At 43.3% G+C, this 20,135-nt stretch overlaps 1 protein-coding gene across 1 annotated transcript in view; it reads left to right on the forward strand.

Moving 5' to 3' along the window:
- Nucleotides 1-828, forward strand: part of POLN (DNA polymerase nu) — a gene marked incomplete at both ends in the record, with an annotated part of 92,295 nt that extends 91,467 nt beyond the window's left edge. The window contains one exon of the mRNA XM_082758714.1: nucleotides 760-828. Within this exon, the coding sequence (XP_082614840.1) occupies nucleotides 760-828 (69 nt within the window). The remainder of the gene's footprint in view (nucleotides 1-759) is intronic.
- Between the last annotated feature and the right edge of the window lie 19,307 nt (nucleotides 829-20,135).

Here is a 20,135-nt window from a genome sequence, read left to right on the forward strand (position 1 = left end):
TTTTGAAATGCTTCTGCTTTCCCTCTGTACACTTGCTTCAACTAAATATGTATTATATGCTCTGTTAATATGAATATTATATTTTAATGGGGAAGAAAAATGTCATTAAAGTAGAACACACATATCGTCTTAATGGGGAGAGATTTCTTTTTCTTCTTTGAGGAAAAGGATCCTTTATCTTTGAAGTAGCTTCTTTTCCAAGACGTAGTCCTTGCTAATGAGGCAGCTTTCATGTCAGGAAATCTACTGTGTAACAGAGCACTGGTAACTGCAAAACAAACTGAAATAAAACCAAAGCAACAACAAATACACCCCAGGACTGGAAAAGTGGATGGTAAAAAATAAAAAAGGAAAAGAAAACAAACAACAACAAAAAAGCAACCACAAAAACCCATAAAACCCAGTATCTTTATGCATTATTGAAAAAGTTGCAAATTATAAATGCTATGGTTTTGGTAGCTCTTTTGAAAGGCATAACAAGATAAATTTTGCTTTGGACTTCACTATGTTCCTTGCAATTCAGGAACATATATTTGCAGTCTCAAAACTAAAGGATAACCTTAATTGTTAAGATATCTTAATTGGAATTATAATTATTACTAGATATGAAGAGTATTTCACACTGGATAGGCATGTAATCTAGAACAGTATCACCATCCAAAAGGAAAAGCAAAAATAGTAATCTTGCTATAAGTGCTGTGATTGTTTGTTTGTTTAAAGCATTTTTTTTCTTTTTTTCTTTTTTTTTTTTTTTGACAGGTTCCCTTGAAAGTGATTCTTACCACTGGGAAATCATGGGGGTGTATGACAGAATTGCAGGAGATGTAAAGCAGTCATCGGGGATGTTATTCAGTACCCGCACACCTCATTGGCCTATGCTGATTCCTCACTGAATCACTAGGCAACAGCGCTGCTGGATCTTTCATAAGCACCTAATACTCTGCATGTGAATTTTTTTACTTCATTTTGTCTGTAGCCCTAGGCAACAGCAGTGAGATAAAACTGGTTTTTACCAGTTCATTGTGTTTCCTTTAGCCAAGGTAACCAGCAGGGAGCTGCTTTTGTTCAGAGCTAAATTACTACATGTAAGAAATGAAGCAAGACAATATTAACCCTTTGGGATCGCGACAAATATATTTGAGTTAGATGGATGTTTAGATTTTAATATTAAATATTTTGTGAAGCGATTGTGTCAAAGTACTTCTAATCTGGCATTAGAAAGACACTATTTGAACTGTATCAGCAGCTGCTCAACTGTTGTGTTCAGCTTATTTTACACTTTGTGAGTAGACGGCAGCTGCTGGGGTACTGAATGTCATTTTCCACAGACTTAGAAAAAAGTTCCTTAGAAATGGAGAGTTTCTACCTTAATTTGTATTTAGGATTTTAGAGTTAAAACAAGTAAACAAAAACTGCATTAGCTGCATTTAAAATAGCCAGATTGTTGCCAATTAAATTAATTTCAAAATCCATTTGTACACTGTAGCCTTAGCATACTTTTGAGGAAGTTTTGTCTAATCTATTATTTATATTACTGACACAATGCTAAATATGGTTAGATACATTTTGAGATTCAGACTTACGTTTTTTAGGATTCAGGCTTCTACTTTTATGTTTGGATATTATTATTATTGATACTTTAATATCAATGGTATTTTTGATATCAATAATATTTTTGATATTTTGATATATATTGATATTGATATTTTAGTGTTCTGTAGAGTTTATTCTTTAAAGAAGTTTGTTTTATAAAACATTACTTGGTGCCAAATTCTGCATCCATGGTAGTGGAAGAAGAGACAATCCTCAAAGTCTACTAATTATTTAGAAGTTGAAGTCAAGCACAAAACTTTTACAAGATGTTCAGTATATTTCAGCACTAGACCTCAAATGATCAAAGTAACATAATTTAAATTTTAAATGTGTATAGTTACAGAGAGTTTGCAGCAGTTTTAATTTGTATCCTTAAAGAATTTTGCATTACGCTTAAAGGCATTAAACTATTAAACAACATTTCCTTATGTTGCGTATTAATCATACATCAGCTGAAATTAGTTAGTTGTTTCCAAAAACTGATTCTTATAGTTACAGAAGTAGTGGTGGTGACGTAAGCACAGTCAGAGCCTTCTGCATATTAATTGTGGCTCAGCTCCTTGGCTGGGGGGTCCAGCCTGTGTGGCTGTGACGCTGTGCCAGGTCAGGCAAGCAGGGGGGCTGATTCCACCTTTCCAACGGAGAAGAGGTTGCACGAATTTTCTTCTGCTTTTTGACTGTTTAGATATTTATATGAATATATAAATTGTTGAGTTTCCATATATACACAATTACAAAAGGAATTTTTAAGCTTTCTGTGTTTGCACTGGCTTTGCATAGGTGTGAAATGTTTTCCTCCCTCTTGAAGACCTACTTTTTTCAGGAGGCCTATAGTTCTGTATTTAGTAACTTTTGCTTCTTAAAGGCTACAGCACTAACCTTACTACTGGCAATGTTTTTTTGTTTCCCCATTGATTTCCAGCTTGTATATGTTTCTTAGGGTGCATAGTTTAACTAGATAATGTGTTTTTTTCAAGTCCTGAAGAATATGAGGCCTGCCCTTCAGCCTAATAAAAAACAAATACACACTTAAGAATATAAGGAACCTTGATCCTGACCTGTGGATTAACGTCTGAGCAAATACGGAGCTATATAGAACATACGGAACAAATTTTCAGACGCAGCCATTCACAAAAGAATGTCAGTCACACTTCCCCAGAGACATGCTCTTTGTACAGATTGTTATACAGTGAATGAAGTTAATATTTTGTTCACCTTGTCTCCTAGAGAGTGCTTGTGATCTCCTCTGGGCTACAGGGTCACCCTTTTGCTTTTACAACTTTTCTTCCCGTTTTCACATTTCCAAAAAGGAAAACAGCCAACCAATAAGGGCACTGCTTTATCTCACACACCTGCTCGCTTTGCATACACTGGGGTGAGAGCAAAAGGCAAACAGATACAAGTCTGGGGGATTGTTCAAGACCAAGGTCTCAAGACTTGGCGCAGTTTGTGTCCCCACAAGTTGCATGCCATGAACTCAAGATCTCTTTCTAGTACTCCAGGTTCTCCAGTAACGAAACTGTGTTTTCTTCCAGTTGTAGGCTGTGAGTGAATTAGCATAGAGAGATTTATTCTGTAGCTGGGTGGAAACCAGAACTCTTTGATGTTGCGCATGTAATCATCGTCAGATGAACTATGAAACGTTTTGACTACCGGGATGTGTTCTTCAGTCTTTTGTTCTGTTCCCCACAAACAGCCAGATGGGTACCTGGTCCTCCCTACCTGCCCTATTCTGCTGTGTTAAGGTACAGATTTTGTGGGTTATTAGGTTTTCCAGAACTCACTGAAGTGGGCCTCAAAGCTCCTGACAGGATCAGTTTTTAATGGATAAAATCCCAGATATCGAGAAGAGTGCTGACTGTCTGGGACAACTGCTTTGGCTTTGCCATCCATTCCTGCTGCCTCCCATCCTGCACTGAATGTAGGTTTTTGAAACAGTTGTGTTTTTCAAATTGTGGAAAAGCAGAAGTATTTCTAGTGTTTGCTATTAGTTTCCCAACAAGATCCTCTGGACAAGGCATCAGTTTTACATCACTTGTGCTGACCTATGTATTGCTATAAATTCGGAGCAGTACAGTTTTTCCAGGCCTTTAGCAAGCTACCCTGCTGCACGCCTGAATCTAAAGAGCCATTATAAGGAAGCAAGGCCAGTCCTGACCACAGATTTCCTCCCAAACAAATACAGGTGAAAATGTTCAGTATTTGATGATTGCCAGGAATGCCTTTTGGGTGGCACAATAATTTCACACCAGTGAACCCTTATTATAAATTATTATTAAATATTATAAATGGTGACCTTTTCAGGTTGTTTTGGTTTGGCGTGGAGTATAAAGCAAGGGTAGGCTGGAGCGGGAGCAATCATAAGAGCCCTTTTCTACCCTTAAAAGTCTCAGTTTGACCTCCAGAATGATTCCTTTTTCTCACAACCTATGAAATGGTACTTGGAGGGCAACAAACAGAGCTTCTGTTTGAAATACAGAACCCTACAGAAGCAGTGATCAAGGAGTGTGAGAAACATCACAGAAATGATGGGGAGAGAGGAATAGCTGGCTCGGCATAGCTTTGGTGGGTGGAAATTTCCCTAATTGATTCTCTGAACACGGCAAGAACCCTATTGGAATCGCTTTATATCTTTGGCTTTAGTCACAGTTTTGTCTTTGGTGGCCTAAATCTTCCCTGAAATCATCTGCAAATCTTTTTGTTTGCTGGGGAAGGAGCACTATTTGAAAACACTTTAATATCTTTGAGAAATGTACCAGCAGAGCTATTTGCTGGCATTTTCATGGCCGTGGCATGACCAATACATATCTGCCCAGGCCTTGAATCTTTTTATGTCCACATAGCACTGTGGAACAGTGGTGCTCTGATCCTGAATGTTGGTCCGACTCGATAATAACCAGAGCTCAAACACTGGTCTCAGATATTATGAGAGCAAGAGTGTTTACATGTGGGGAAAAAAAAAAAGCATATTGACATATTTTTTGAAAACTGAGAGTAGATAAAAAAGGTGAATCTGCTAGAGCATCCAGGACATCATTTACTCTTGGTAATAATTAAGAAAAATCCCTAAAAGGTAAACTCATTTCATATTTGGGAATCCACAGAGCCAGATCTTGTTTAATCTGACTTGAAAATAATGCCAAAGAATGGGATGAAGGTTGAATTATGCCACCCTGATATATTTCCTCAGTGGCCTAAAATGTCTCTTCTGTCTTCCTTGTTAACAACTGATGAGGTAAAGCCCTGAATAACCTGGTCTTGTCCTGATTGCTGACTCCACTTTGAGCAGGAGGTTGGATGAGAGACCTCCTGAGGTCTCGTCCAACTTCAGCCTCCTGTGATCCTCTGTCGTTCTTCAGCTGAACAGCGGCAGTCATCTGGCTGCAAGACAAAACAGAGATTCCCTTCAGATACTCTGCTGTACCTCACTGAAGTAGACAGAGCTGCACCAGAAGAAGCCCCAGAAATGTTTGGGGATTTCATTCCTCCTTCCCACCTGTGTTGGCTGGTTCGGTGCCAGCATTTACTATATTTCCTGGCTCATGGGCTCACTTTGGGTTGGCAAACTTCCTTTTGGTATTAGCAGGTTGTCAGAAACATTCAAGGAGTGGAAAGGAATCACTTCTCGTTTCTACCATTCTGCAATGGTTTTAGTAGGTAGAGTGTGTCTGGGGGTAAAAATAAGTGTCAATTACATGCTAGCTTTGCTTTCCTGGGAATCTTCCACAGCCTGATCGGCTCTTTTCTACTGAAAACAGCAACCTACAATCAGCTTGTTCTCTTTAGACATCTCTGAAGTGCACTTCTACCACCCATTTTTGTAAGGCCTTCTCATGTTATCAAGTGTGTATTTATTACCCTCTGCAAACCAGGCAATTTGTTATCCTCTCTGCTCTCTCCGTCGGACAGACTTGGATTTTGAATTCTGGAGCTTCACCTTCCAGCTGAGCTTTCCAGGTATTTGGTGTGTTTTTTCCATGTCATCCTCTCCTTTTGGTACTAATTACATGGCTAATATTTAGATTCTTTCTTCCTCACCTTTTCTATCTACACTGATCTACACTGATCGCTTAATCCATTGCTTACCCTTTCCCTGCACTTCACAGGTACTCTTATCAGTAGTAAAACCCTATGAACTGCCCAAAAGATTTTTGAAAAGTTGCATATCTTTCTTCCTCTAACCTTCATGCCCTCATTGCCACTTTCATCCATTTGGCATAGCATTTATGCATTTAGTCAGATTATTTTCTGACTAACCAGGTTTTTACTGGAGTTGTTCACTTCATGATCAGTTGTTCCATGGCATCAAAAATTGACTGAGGAAATTCTTTCCCCCCCCCCCCCCCCTTTTTTTTTTTTTTTTGGCAGGTTTATCTGCTATGCACACTGAATTTCTCACTTTCTAGTTACTCAAAAGCATCATGCATCAGGTTACAATCCTATTTTCCTATTTTTATGTTAAACTGAGAGCTGTACTTAAACGTTTCTGAGAACCAGCCTCCATCCTCCTCACAAGTGGCTCCCACCTCTTACATTGCATTTCTGCTCTGAATTACTGAAAGTCAGAGGGGAATTAAGGATCTCTCTGGATTACCTTGGCCTCCTTGCACTGATCCATTCATCCAGCTGAGTCAATAAATTAGTTCATTGCTGCTTTATCCGAAATGTCTTGCTGGTATCTTGTTAAGTGAAGATCACAAATCTCTTCAAGGCTTCTGCTAGAAGTTTTTCTCCTTAACTCTCAGCTGTGCTCCAAAGCCAGCTCAAATTCACGAGTGGTTCCAAACTGTGTATGAAGGACATCTATAAGAACTTTATTTCTTTACACTGAATAAATTCACAGTGTTTTGAAAGCTAGGCCACCCTACTTGCCTGCCAGCAATCCCCATCTTTGTTTATCTTCCCGTCCATTCACTTGAACCGTGATGTTAAATTAAATAAGCTTCCCAGGGAGTTTTTCCTTTAAATATAATGAGCTTTTGTAACACTTGAGCTGGGAGAAGTCAACAGCTTCCCTTGGGGCCTCTGTGGGTCACAGATGAGGTTAAAAAGTGTTGTAAATGCGGTGCTTTAGTCAGATTCTCTGGCTGAGTTGTGCTGCTTCTGGTATTATGGTTTGTGATACATGGGATTTTTCTTTTGGAGCTGATTTATTTTCAGTTCTTTCACCCATTCTCATATGTGATCAAACCTTAACCTTTCCGCGGCTTTCTTCACATCCCTTAACACCTTCTGTGCCATCGTAATCAGGTTGGTAGTCACCTCTGTAATTCTCCTTACCCTCTGGTCTTGGCCACTTATTGTTCCCAGACGTACTTGTAGTTACACAACAAAACAAACATTTCATGTTAATTCATCTCTCTCTCTCTCTCTCCTTTTTTTTTTCTTTTTTTTTTTTTTTTTTCCTGTGAAGCTTCTGGATCTTGTTTATATTATTTTTGTAGAATTTAAGTAATATTTTAATTTCTTCTAGCCAACAGGTTTATAATTCAAGATGATCTTAACATAGGAGTATAAAACTAATAAAGTGAAGCAATTCAGCGAGGATAAGTGCAACACCTCACACATAAGCAGAAACAAGTCTGCTACCAAATGTATGCAACATTTTCCCCAAAATGTAGGGAGTAGAATATCTTGGTAGATATCAATTTCAGGAAAAGTCTTGGGGATTTTTTGGCATTTGCATAGTGAACAAGAATGGTATAAGCAATCCCTCCACTCTGTTCAGCCCCAACCGGGGCTCAGTTGAGTTCTGTGCACAATTTTCAGACTACTTTTCAGAAAAAAAATGTGGAACAAAAGGAATCCATAGGAGAGCAATAAGAGTGATCAGAGATGTAGACAACCTCACCTGCGAGGAAAGACTGAAAGAATTGAAGTCGATTAACCTTGAGAAGGCTGAGGAGAGATCTGAAAGCAGTCATTCAGTGTGCAATGGGCTGGCATGAAGAGGATGGTAATGAACAGTTCTATAGGTCCTCTGGAAATAAAATGAGTCAGGAGCTTAAGGTTCAGCAAGGTATATATACTAGGGAAGCAAGCCTTCCTAATGAATGCTAATGACAATTAAGCCTTCGAATGGACTTGAATAGAGCTTGTGGAATCTTTATTGCTGCACATTTCTAGAACAGGATAGACAAATATCTGTCAGAAAACACTTGTGTTAAGTTGATCCTGCTTCAGGACAGGGAAAATGAATGAGTAGCCCATCGGGATCCTTTCCAGCTGCAGGCAAGCTCTGGCTGAAGGCAAGGTCTTGAGAACAGTGTGTGTATCATCGTAAAAAGTGCCACCAGGTCTTCAGTGACACCATCAAATCAGACCATCGGTTTGCATCTCCAGTGCAACGTGAAGGTGCTGCCAATGCAACGTGTTACTAGTTCTGGACAGGCTCTGTGCTAACAAGAAATAAATAAAGCTCCCCGTCACACCTGCCTTTGAAGTTGGCTCTGGCTGGAGTTGGGGTTTGGAGCAGACGACCCTCAGAGGTCCTTACCAACCTGAACTATCCCGTGGGTCTAAATAACCACTGGTACCACACCTAGCACACCCTGTGTTCCCACTGAGTTTAACTTTAAAGGATCTTGTTCTTTTGATCAAACAAAAAACAGGGCCCTACCTGCCATCACTGTTCATTGCCAGTTCCTTAAATACAGCCTTCATCTCTACCAGATATGCTTCACACATGAGGATGTCCAGCTGGACAAAGTTTTGATACAGCCCCTTTTACATGTAACATCAGGATCTATACAATTGCTCAAACCCAGAAATGCACAAATTAGGGTCTTTTCCCTAGAAAAAGGTTAAAAGGTCAGTAAGTCATAAAGACATAAAACACTGCTCCCAGATTAATTCATAGGAAGCTTCTTAAGACTGGACAGGGAGTAAGGTTTGTCATCATCAGTCTGCCATTAGAAATTGTTGTGTTTCTTTCAATTTTGGGCAGCACCTAAAATTTCTTAAGATGTTATTTTCATGTATCTTCATATGCTTAAGGTACAAAACTAGAATTTTCTAGATTTCTTTTTTTTTTTTCTCTTGTGAGACATCTGCATGTTGATTTTTTTCTCCTTTCACCCAGAAACAATGAGCATTTCCTATCTGCAGACTATTCAATAGCAAAACTATTGCTGTCACTTTATTTGGGAGTAGGGAAATAGCAAAGCCACACACCCATGACTTGCCCAAAGGTGAGAACCAGCACAGATCCTCTGAAAGCCGGCAAGGCCTGGCAGGCAGAATCCAAAATGTATTCACTTCTGCTACCTCTGCATGCAATGCTGTGCTTCATTCCCTTTTAGCTGGCCACAAACTGTATTTGTGTAGCCCCCCAGCACAAACCCTGCTCTCCGTTTCCTGCTCATGGCCTCTGCGTGCATGTCCTTTCCACACAGAGAGCTGTTCCAGTTTGTAAATGACCTATTGAGCTGGGCAATTTATCTTTGCTTATCTAGAAGTCCAGCTTGGGTCAAATGAACTCCCGACCCCTCTTTTCATCAGCTGTTAATATCAGGATTACTCAGCATTACTCAGCCTGGCAGGAGCAGCCAGAGCTGGCAGACTGCTGGTGTCACGGAGCATTTTTCAGATCAGATATACACTTAGCACTCCATAAAACGAACTAAGAACTAAGAACTAGCCTGTGTTTGGCAGCCCTCTAAATGCCTAAGTAGCCTATGAAAAAACAAAAACAAAAACAAAAACAAAATAAAATTATAAAATCTATGGACAGGAAAGTGTGCCTCTGGGATTTGAGTGCATTCTTCTGGGACTCACCGCCTGGTGTTTAATATTCATGGCTTTTCCTTCGAGCAGTGAGGAGGCAGTGCCTGCCTTCAAAAGGCAGCTAGAGCAATGGATGCTGCTGCTGCTCCTGTCCTTTTATCTGCAAAGTGTAGGAAACCTTTCTCCCTGAAAGGCTTTCAACATCCATCATCCACAGGAATGCACGAACCACCAGATTACAGGATGTTCTGCTGAGGAGCTCTCTGTGCTCCCTCTTGGGGTTGGCCACCGCGTATGAACTAATCAATATTTGCTCTGCCAGAGGCTGAGCTCAGAAGAAAAGAAAAGAGCACGGCTGTCTGGCCTCCAAGTTACTGTACCCTGCAGAAGACTTTGGTTCCGAGCATCGGTCCAGGGAATGCTTCACTCTTTTAAATGTCATTGTATGTAAATCAGAGCAAAGCAGAATTAACTCGCAGCTGTGTAATTGCCATAGGTACAATCCAGAGAAATGCATGTATTCTGCCCGTGAGCTGCAAGGCCTTTTCCTTGCAGCATCACTCCTGCATCACCCATCCTCCCCATCCTTCTTCGTGCTCACCACTAATGCAGAGACAGGTGTGCCCCACTCCCCCTCCATCGCCTTCTGACTCAGGAGTGAGCATTTCTGCTATTTTGGTGTGGTTGTGCCTTAAAACTAATTTCTAGTTTTCCTGTATTTCAGCTCTTTCAATAGATGATTTTTGCAGTAGGTGTTATTCGCTCCCCCCTCCACCTCCTGCTCCTTTTGCTCATTGATACTTCAGTACCTAGCAGCTGCCAATGACAGTTTTGGGTTTCTTAGCCTCAGGACATTCTTTTCCCAGCGACAGCAAAGTCTTTTTATACAAAATGTTCTTTTCCAAATCTGCCAGCTTTAAGTATTGTCCTGGTTGTGATGCAGCTAAACACATTATTAATAGTGGGGAAATTGTGGGATCCAAATCCTCTCACTGCATACATAAACCCCACATTGTAGACCAAGTGTTTGAGTTCCAGATATTCCCTTTCCCAGCCTTGAAGAGATGGGGAAGCAAACCATCACATCGCCTGCTTCATAAAGCTACGGCATTAAAAGCCAGTTTTGAAAACCCTTCTTGATATGCAATTGAAAAAATGTGGGTTCCCTTCCCTAAAGACTCATGATATGAGAGAGTCCAGCAGGTAAAAGAGAGGTTAAAGGAAATTGGCGTGGGAGAGACTGGACTCAGAAAGCGTGAGGATGCTACAAAAAGCCCAGATGTTTCTGCTTCCCATAATTAATCAGATAACAGCAAGGGTTTGAACCCTTTGGTGCTGAGGGTTTTGAACTCTGCCATCAGTGCAGGAATCCAAAGCCCTCAAGCATCCTTTATGCTACAAAAACCTGCCTGGCACCCTCAGGAGGCGTAGAGGACCACGCTGCAACAGGGGGTGGCTCCCAGCAGCCCTTCCAGAGCACACCTCGGAGCGCAGCACAATTTCTTGCCTGAGGTTTGAAATTTCACCTGCCCAGCAGGTCGATGTACCTGTCCCCTTCCAGACGCCTTCATGCTTAAAGGCTGAGGCGTTTCTCCTCTCTCTGTTCCTTGGGGATAGCTCCTGATTTTTGCTTACAGAGAACTAAGTTTTGGGGTCAGCTCCTTGTGGAAAGCCCCAGCAGTCCTCCCACTCCATCAGCATGGCACAGGGTGGTGACAGGGCAGCCTCTGGCAGGGACAGCAGGTACAGGCACACACAGGAGGCAATTTCCAAGGCAGGCTGTGTCAGGTAGGTTTTGTAAGAAATGGTCTTACACGTCTTGCTTTCCTTAGACTGGGATGCACCCACACTGCAAGTGACATCTGACAGCCCACCCCAAAGGACTCCAGTGCCAGGCCCAGCAGATCTCTCATCTCCTTGTTTTTAAACTAAAGTGAGGGTTGGAAATTAAAATAAACCACTACTGGAAACATCGGGCTTGTCATAGTTGGGACAGTTTGTGGGTTGAAGTGATAAATAGGCTTTATTAGACCGAGCAGGACTGACAAAATATGTGGCATTTACAAGTTAAATGTCTAACCCTGGTAGCGTTCCCAGAAATAATAATTGAGTAGGAACTAAATGCCTTTCCTTAATTAAAATGTTTTACTAGGAAAATAACACTGCGATAGGTATCTTACTTCAAAGAACTTCATGTCTCAGTAAACTTAGCATGGAGTTGCTACACCGAATTTCAGCAAGTGCTTCCATGCTCGTAACACGGGTTCCTTCTTGGCAGGGATTCAGGAGCTCAGGGGCTTGGATGCAGCAGAGTGGCCTGAATTGGTCTTCTCCAGCTTCTCCAGTGTGTAAATCCACAGCCTTTATTAGACTCATAGCTATATTTGGACATTTTATTCTTTGTTAACATGTTTGGAGCATGGTGAACCCACAGCTCTTACATGTCTGACATGGCTTTTTGTAGGGCCTGAGCTCCCGTGCTGCTCTCCCTGAAGGCGTCTTTACATATGCAAAAAATGCTGAAAATCTGTGCGGAAGCGTTGGTGACAAATCCCTTGACACTGTGACATGAGGAAGGAACAAACCATCTCAGTGAATAATTTTGCAGTTTATTAGCATATGGAAGTGTTTGGATTAATTTTGCTTAAATGAATGACAAAGGAGCTGTTTTATCACCTACCCTGGTCATTTCACTACTATTTGTTCAATTGAAATCTATCTTTATTTTTAATTATGCATGGACGGGGCCCATTCCTAAGACCAGAAGTGCCATGACACTGATAATTAATTAAAAGGCTGCTGTGGAATCAGTAGATAATCATGTGATTGAGTCGTGCGTCTCAGACATGTCCAGTCTCTAGGAAGACAAACAACCCCTTTGCAGGAAAGGATATTTATTTTTTAGGCTACAGAGCTCACAAGTGCTCAAGCTATCTGTGTGACTTCTTCACTTCTGCTATGCAAACATAACATGGAATAAACCTAAATGACTCAGCCTGAAAGTAAGGGGGAAGACAACGATATTGCTTTGCCTCTCCAGCTTATTAACTCCCCAAAGCTGTGCATGCGGCCGGGTTGGGCTCGGTTCAAGTTGCCTAGGTATAGGTGTCTCAAATGATACTAGGTCTTTACGTTTAGCCAACAGAATCACATATTTACAGAGGTTTCACTTATCAAAAATAAGTATATTAGAATGATGGCGAAAAACCTGCATTTCTCTTCCCTGAATGCAGTATTTCTGCAAGTCACAGTGAGGGCATCTTGCCAGGATGCCCGAAAATCTCCAATCCTCCTTCTGAACACTGCACAGCCCTGACGCATGAACTGCAATCGCAGTCATCTTCCCCATGGCCAGACTGAAGGGGTCTGCGTGTGATAATCATAGGGGTGATGTGACATTAGGAGACCAACATTGCAATGACAACATTGCTCAGAACCAGCATCAGTGAGAACCCCCTCAGCCTTCTGAAAATTTAATGGCATATCACAGACATTTTTTTGCTGCAGTTTAATGTGTTCAAGGGCCAGCCATACAAGTTTTTGCTGACTGGGAGCCAAAATAGAATGATGGATACTGGAAAGTTTTCAAACTATTTCAAACACTTTTAGAAACCATTTTTCAGTGTGATTCCTTCCTTCCTTCCTTCCTTCCTTCCTTCCTTCCTTCCTTCCTTCCTTCCTTCCTTCCTTCCTTCCTTCCTTCCTTCCTTCCTTCCTTCCTTCCTTCCTTCCTTCCTTCCTTCCTTCCTTCCTTTCTCTTTGTTATTTAAATGTAAATATCTTTATTAGTAGTTAGATGCCATACATGCAAACCTAGCAATCATGAGAAGCCTGTTTTAGGCATCATCCTTGCATTAGAAAATATTTTGAACAGGAAAACTACTCTTTACAATATCTGTGAAGCAGAATCAAATAAAAAAGCAATGCCGTATTCTTTTCTGTGGTTAACCTCAAAGCTGTTTCAGGTGATGTTTTGCTGGATATACTGCACTAAAATGAAAGGAAGAACTGCATAGCTACCCTGCATTTGTGTCTATGTGTAATCCTGATGGGATTTACCTATGTGCAATCAGTGTGAGCCGGAGAAGCCTTGCCTTAGGGCATCCACAGTAGCAGACATAAGCCTGATCCCTCAGTGTATGTCATTCATACAGCTTTAAGAGGCTTGGCACAAGGTTTTAGGGCTTTGGGTTCCCCTCACCCACCTTCTGAGCTGGAGCAAAAAATTATCCATTATCTGTGCAGGTGTTACATGTAGCATGAGGTTATTTTTCAATGCAGGGGGCTTTCCTCAGACCAAACAGTCTAAACAGGATTGACTGCCCTCTTGGATAGAGGCTCATCTATGGCCATAAAAATGAAAGATGAAAATCCACATCAGAGACAGAGAGCATCCAATCCTAAGTTCATTTTCAGACATGATCCTCTTGGATCTGAAGGGTTGACCTTGCCCCTGATCTGGGCTGCAGCAGCTCTGAGACCTCCCAGCCTTGAAGAGCAGGCAGAGGAACTCATCGCTGCTGGGACACCACAACGGATGGTTCTCACCTTACCTGCTAGACAAAGGCCAGGAACAAGCATTTGGAACCATTTGCTTGTCTTCCCCCCAGACACTCGTTGGTGCCAATGATGATAACATCGTTCCTTGTGATCCATTTGGTGGTGAAGCTTGGTTTGCTACTGAACCTTCTGCCTCTTCCCCTTGATGCTCTGCCAAAATGTCTACCTAGCGCACGATTAGATATTTTTGTGGTCCTCTGGCTCCTTGCTTTTACTTCTGTTCATTAAAAAAGTGCCTCACGAAGCCAGGGCCTGTAAGACTAGGCATTTACTTTTTTCTCTTCTTTGCCTTTTGCTTCTTCTTTACCATTCCACAAAGAAGCAAGCACAAAAGAGCAAAAGATTTATCTTGGAAGCCCTATTGTTCGTACAGAGGATCCTGTCCTGTGTCTGAGAAACAAGCTGTCTTCAGCTCAGAAAGTCACAGGAGCATCTAAGACCATGAAATATAAACTGAAGCAGTCCCCAAAGAATCTAATTTGAAAGAATGATCTTATTTTTTATGGCTATTATTCAGCATTGCTGCAAGGCAAAATTTGAGTGATAACAAATAAAGAGGAGTCAAAGATAATTCAGTTTGCTGTAACCTTGCTTTCTTCTGTCCCTCCTACCTCTCTAGAGAAACACAAATAAACAAGCTCTTTATTCTTATTTTCCTACTCTATCAGTTCTCTCTTGTTTAGGAAAAAAAAAAAAAATCCATCAGAGTAATTAGATTGTAATATAAATATCATTGGTGATCAATTGATTCTCACAATTTCATGTAGTTGAAGTCATAATGCAAGTAACCAAAGCAGGAGTGGGACCAGATTGTAAACAAAACGGGATTTTTCAAGTAATTTGTCTTTGCCCCAGCTTTAAGTTTTGGTGGCTGAATGCAGTCAGACACATTAAAGCCCCGGTGAATATTGGCAGATAAAGTAGGCACTTTCAGTCCTTCAGCTTCCCTGAGCTCTCAGGTGCAATTAAGCTTTTCTAGCTAGACATCATGGTAGGATCTCACCTCGGGTGTTTATAGTGTAGACATCTACCACTGAGCTGGTCTAGACTCACTCTGCACCAGTCATTAGTGGAGAGAAATGAGCTCTTCTAGAGCGTGATTCATCTGATGCTGCCTGGGACCTCCACATGAGGAGAAGATTAATCTCTCATTTCTGTTCTGAGATGTTGAATTTGCTTCACTGAAGTTGAAAATGCAGTCAAACACGGGGAAAAAAGTATCTAAAATAAACTAACAGATTACTTCATAATTGACATAATTGATTGTTCATACATGACCATAAACACGAAATCTTTAAGCTCCTTCTTCCTCCCATACCTCCATCTTCCTCCCATACCACTAGTTGTCACCCAACATTTTATTGCTGCTAAGTGACAGAGTTGCTGTCGCTATGGGTTTTATCTCTTAGGCAAGACCGACCTGGAAAACTTTGGTGGCAAGGACTGCCAGGGTCTGAATGTATCCTGGCAAAAATACATATACGCAATGCCAAGCTGTGGGCTGCGAGGACTTCAGGGAGCTGGGCAAACATCCTGCGGTGTTGATGAGGAATCCATTTCAACAGGAAGCTTTCTGCGAGGTCTTTGCTTCCCAGAGGAGCGTGACCGTATCTTGAGATGATGGGAAAGGAAAAAAGAAGCTGCTTTGCTTTGTTTTTCGGCCACTAGTATTGCGAATAGCTGCAATACAGAAAAATAAAATAAAAAAAGCTTTGGGAAGGGACCCATCCACTGCCACTGGACAGCACTCGTGTTCCTGTAGACCCATGGTCCTACCTGCCCAGCTCCAGCCTCAGCCTCCCTCCTTTGTCCTGGGAGATCACCAAGCCACTGAGTGAAGGCCATGGGTACGGGAAAGGGATCGTGAGAGCCCATCTCAACTCAGGGCATAAGGCACACACCGGGGAATGCAGGACAGGGGGGTGAGGTCTTTGTCCTAGGGGACTTACATTCTTTACGTGGAACAAGCCAAAGCGAAGGGGGATGCACAGGTGCATGGAAGAGAACATTTGGCTTGGGGAATCTCCACCAATGTGCCTCCACCACTAAAAACATCGTCACTGACAATGCTCAACTACATAATACATATAACCTAAGGACAATGCATGACACACACACAGAAGTCCTATTTGTCAGTGAAAACAGGAACAAGTGGTATTTGCCCATGCTCTGGACTCGGAGTCAGTAACTTGACAGCAATACAGTTTAGGAAAAAACTGACATAAGTTTTAGATTTTATTCATTCGTACATTATTTACAGCAGTTGCTTTCATATTACAATTCTCTTTCATCTTTTCAGTTTTCACTTATAAAAAATTAACCAAATAAACCTTATATAACCAAATTTATCACAGCAGGTCTGGTTAATTTTCACAGTTACAGCGGCCATCAGGAACAGAACGTGAGTACCTCCGCCTCGCTCACCCCGGCGCCTCGCTCCTCACCACCCACGGACACACGGACGCACGGACACGCGGACACACGGACACACCGCTCTCGTGGGGGAGCTGCGAGCAGGGGATGAAGGCTGCACCTCCAGCCCCTGCGGTTCCCATCGGTGCCAGTTGCCACCTCCTTCCCCTGGAAATGCACACTCCTTTCTACTAGCTCCTTTCTGCTATTTTCCGCCCCGGTGCGGGAGCAGCCCTGGGTTATTCTCGCCCTCCTCTGACCGTGACCGTTTTCTCTCCCACCTGTGGACAGGCTCCCACCACAAATCCCAATAACTCGCCCTTGAAGCCCCCAGGACAAGCAGCCTCCCCCAGCCGAGCCCCCTGGGGAAACCCCCTCTCCCCGGCCTCGCTCCCCGGCTTTGCAGTGCTAATTATTGCTGTTTTAATATAGGTTCGTATTTCTTTGAGGACTCGCAGCCGCTTCCCATTACAAAGTACAGTGCAGACTGCGCTGAACACGGACAACACAAGACTAATTCACATTGGGCTGGCACAAGGGAGAGGAGGTGCAGGGCCGAGGCTGGCCAGGGCAATCCCGGATCCCGCAGGCTCAGCCCACGAACCAACGAGCCACCGCCGCGGACGCGAGCAGTTCTGGTAAGCAATTAAGCCCCAGGTTTGTTTCAACTGACATTGGACGTTTTCCCAAATGCATACCACACATCTGCTTAACACTATCCAAAAAAAAAAAATTATTATTATTATTTTTTTTAACCTTTACCGCATTTGTCTCGAGAAGACTTTTGCTTTAATAAAATAACACAAGCACACAAACTGCTTAAAGCTAACAGCCCAGCACAATCATAAGTACAATTCACAAAGCGATGGATGCTTTGTTAAACCTAATTATATATATTTTTATATATATATATTAAAAAAAAAAAAGCAAATATACATATTACAAGTCAAAAGACTAAGCTTTGGAGGAAAAGAAATAGAAAACGATGTTAGCCATATGCTCATTATGCTTACATAGCAGTAGCCGCTTCAGCATTGAAACGTGTTACTCATAAGTGAATTTACAGTTGCATTAGGTATTTTTATGCTCTTGGTCTCACTAAGCCCATCTTCCACTACTCAGGTGTTAAAAGCTTGCCCTCTCCCGCAGCTGACCGTCGTGTGACAATACTCAGCAGCAATCACCCTCCAAACGCTGCCTGAGAGCTCGCTGTGTTTTAACTAAACTCGCTGTTATTTGAATGATTCTCTAACTCCTTCTGTTTCCAGTGAAGGTACCCACAAGGAGAGTCCAGGCAGCAGTTCTTCAGTGGGAGATAAAAAAATAATCTCTGTGCATAGTCTCCTTTACAGAGGGATGCAAGAGCGCACGGGTCTTCTGCTCAGGATTTTGTGGGGATATATTTTGAGGGAGTGAAAAAAAAAAAAAAAAAAAAAAAAGAGAAAATGATCCTTTTGCACGTTAAAGCTTATTTACTAGCTTCCATCCATTCATTTTCTGTGTGTGGTACAGTATATTCCACCGCAAGACTCCAGTTAGCTTGGAATTAAAATGCCTTTATTAAGCTTTAAATAGAATGCATACCAATGGCATTATACCAGTGCTAATGAAACGCAGGCTCCCAGCAAATTTAAAATTAGATTGTTAATTCAGAGGTAACTGGAGCTGGGTCCTGCCCTCGTGTGTTTGGCAGCTCTGGGATCCCTCTGCTTGCTCTATCCGTTTGCACCTTAGCCAGGAAATCTGGCAAACGAAAAGGCAGCAGCCACACAGGGCGGATGGAAAAGGCTCAGCAAGCAGTGGATGGCAGCAGTGCTCGTGGACAGGTTTTCCAAAACCTCCGTGTCCTTGGGCAATCTGCCCTCAGGACTCTCACTGGCTTTCTTGGGGCTGCCCTACTGCTTGGGGGGTGAGCCCTGCAAGCCCCCAGCCATCCCTGCAGGATAGAGCTGGAGCTCACCTGCCTTTTCCAGGCACCTTGCAGGTGCTGCCTGCTTCGCTTAAGGGAGAGCACAGCATGAATTTACAACAAACTTCGGCTCAGAGGTTTTGAGTGAGGTTAGGAAGCGCTTTCCTTGTGGCTTTGATTGCTCAGCACCGCTGGCCTGGCTACGTTCAGGGGCTGAGCTTCCCATGGAGCTCATCAAACATGATGTCTGCTTGGGATGCCGGCATGCTCGGGATGTGCAGGACAGCCCCACTCACCTCCAAGGGAGCTCAGCACCTAGGAAAGCCCCAAGGCTGCGGACCTGAGCCATGCTGACACAAAATTTCCCCTTATCTTTTAAGAGAGAGACTTCAGCATCACCCCTGGACACTGCAAGGTGCTCTCCTGAGTGAGCTGTGGCTCTGGCCCACTGCCACCAAGCAGAGGATGCTCGGGTAGAGCTGGCTGGTGGGGATTAGCAGGACGGCCGTGATGCCAAGGAGACAGCTGGTGGTGGGACCACGAAGCACATGATGCGAGGGCAGTAGGTTGCAGCAGCCCAGGGACACAGCAAGGTGAGAGCAGGCGTTTGGCACAGCAGGGGGACACTCCTGCACACCTCCGGCACCTCCACCTGAGCCTGAGACCGTCCCAGTGCCCATCATGCTCACCACATGAAGCCAAACCCAGCCCAGGTTTATGAGAGCTGCGCTACTCCTCCCCTTGCAGTGCTTTTAAAGAAATCACCAGGATTTGTTTGGAGCAGCCCCTCTCATCTGCTGACGACAGTCACCGCTGGAATTAGACTTGATGACTGGCAAAAGGTTCTCCGGGAGGCTCAGGCGGTAGGTCCAAATCTTTCCATGACCGTTTTGTGCTGCTCTGCACCACCCAGCCGCTGCATGGGGACAGGAACAGTCAGGAGGTGATGCTCACGCCAGGAGCAAGGGGCTGGTGGTGCCGGGGGTGCTGCAAAGCCAGTGCTTGGGGCAGCGAGCGGGGTCTGACTTTGTCATGCAGTGCTGGTGGAATCGGGGTACCCTGCAAGGGGCACAGCATACAGATGGATCTGTCAAAGCCGGTTCAGCTTCAGAACATCACATCGTGATCTGCACCGTGGTCTGCTGGCTGGAATTTCTGGCTCCACGTTCAGGGAACGAAGCGGCAGCGTCTGCTCATGCCTTTATGCACACAGCCTTGTCTCCTCCTGGTGACAGCAGCCCTGGGCACTCTGGACCTCCTGCTCCCCATCCCTCTGCTGCCACCCAGGGATGCCACGCAGGCATCTGGGGATTTCTCAGTAAAAACCAGCCCAGCTGGGGCAGGATCAGCAACATCTCACAACCTTCTCCGTCTTCTTCAGAAAGCACAAACGTGGCAGCCAGCCCTCCCCTCTGGACACTGGATGCGCAGGACGGAGCTGGGAGCAATGGGATGGATTTCTTCCAGAAAGACACAGGTCACGGAGCCGCACAAGTGAGCATTACAGGAAGAAATTTGCTCAGCAGCAGGTGGCCGAGTGGCGAGGACTCGCTTCAGCGCATCCCCGGGACCTGGCGTATGGGTGGGGGAATGCAGCAGGCCACATTTTTGGCAGCACCTCTTCTCTCCTGGGCATCACGAGCAGGTCCTGCAATCACCAGCGACAGTTCATGCCTTTTAAAGGAAATCCCAGTAACCCAATGGTGCTTCTGTGTCTGTGGGATCTGGTGGGATTGATTCCAGGTTTGGCTTTTCGGACAGGGTATGGAGGTTTCATTACAAAGGCACAGGTATCAAATAAAACCAGCGTCATTCTTTTAATTAAATACCCCAATAAAAAATTAACGCTCAATTTAGGCTTTACGCATTCCTCCCTTATTAAGAGACTAGTTATTTTTTTTTCCCCCTCCAGAAAGGTTTTAGTGCAGTGATTATA

This window comes from Aythya marila (genome assembly GCF_965140915.1).
Source record: "Aythya marila genome assembly, chromosome: 4".
In the NCBI taxonomy this organism is placed as follows: domain Eukaryota; kingdom Metazoa; phylum Chordata; class Aves; order Anseriformes; family Anatidae; genus Aythya; species Aythya marila.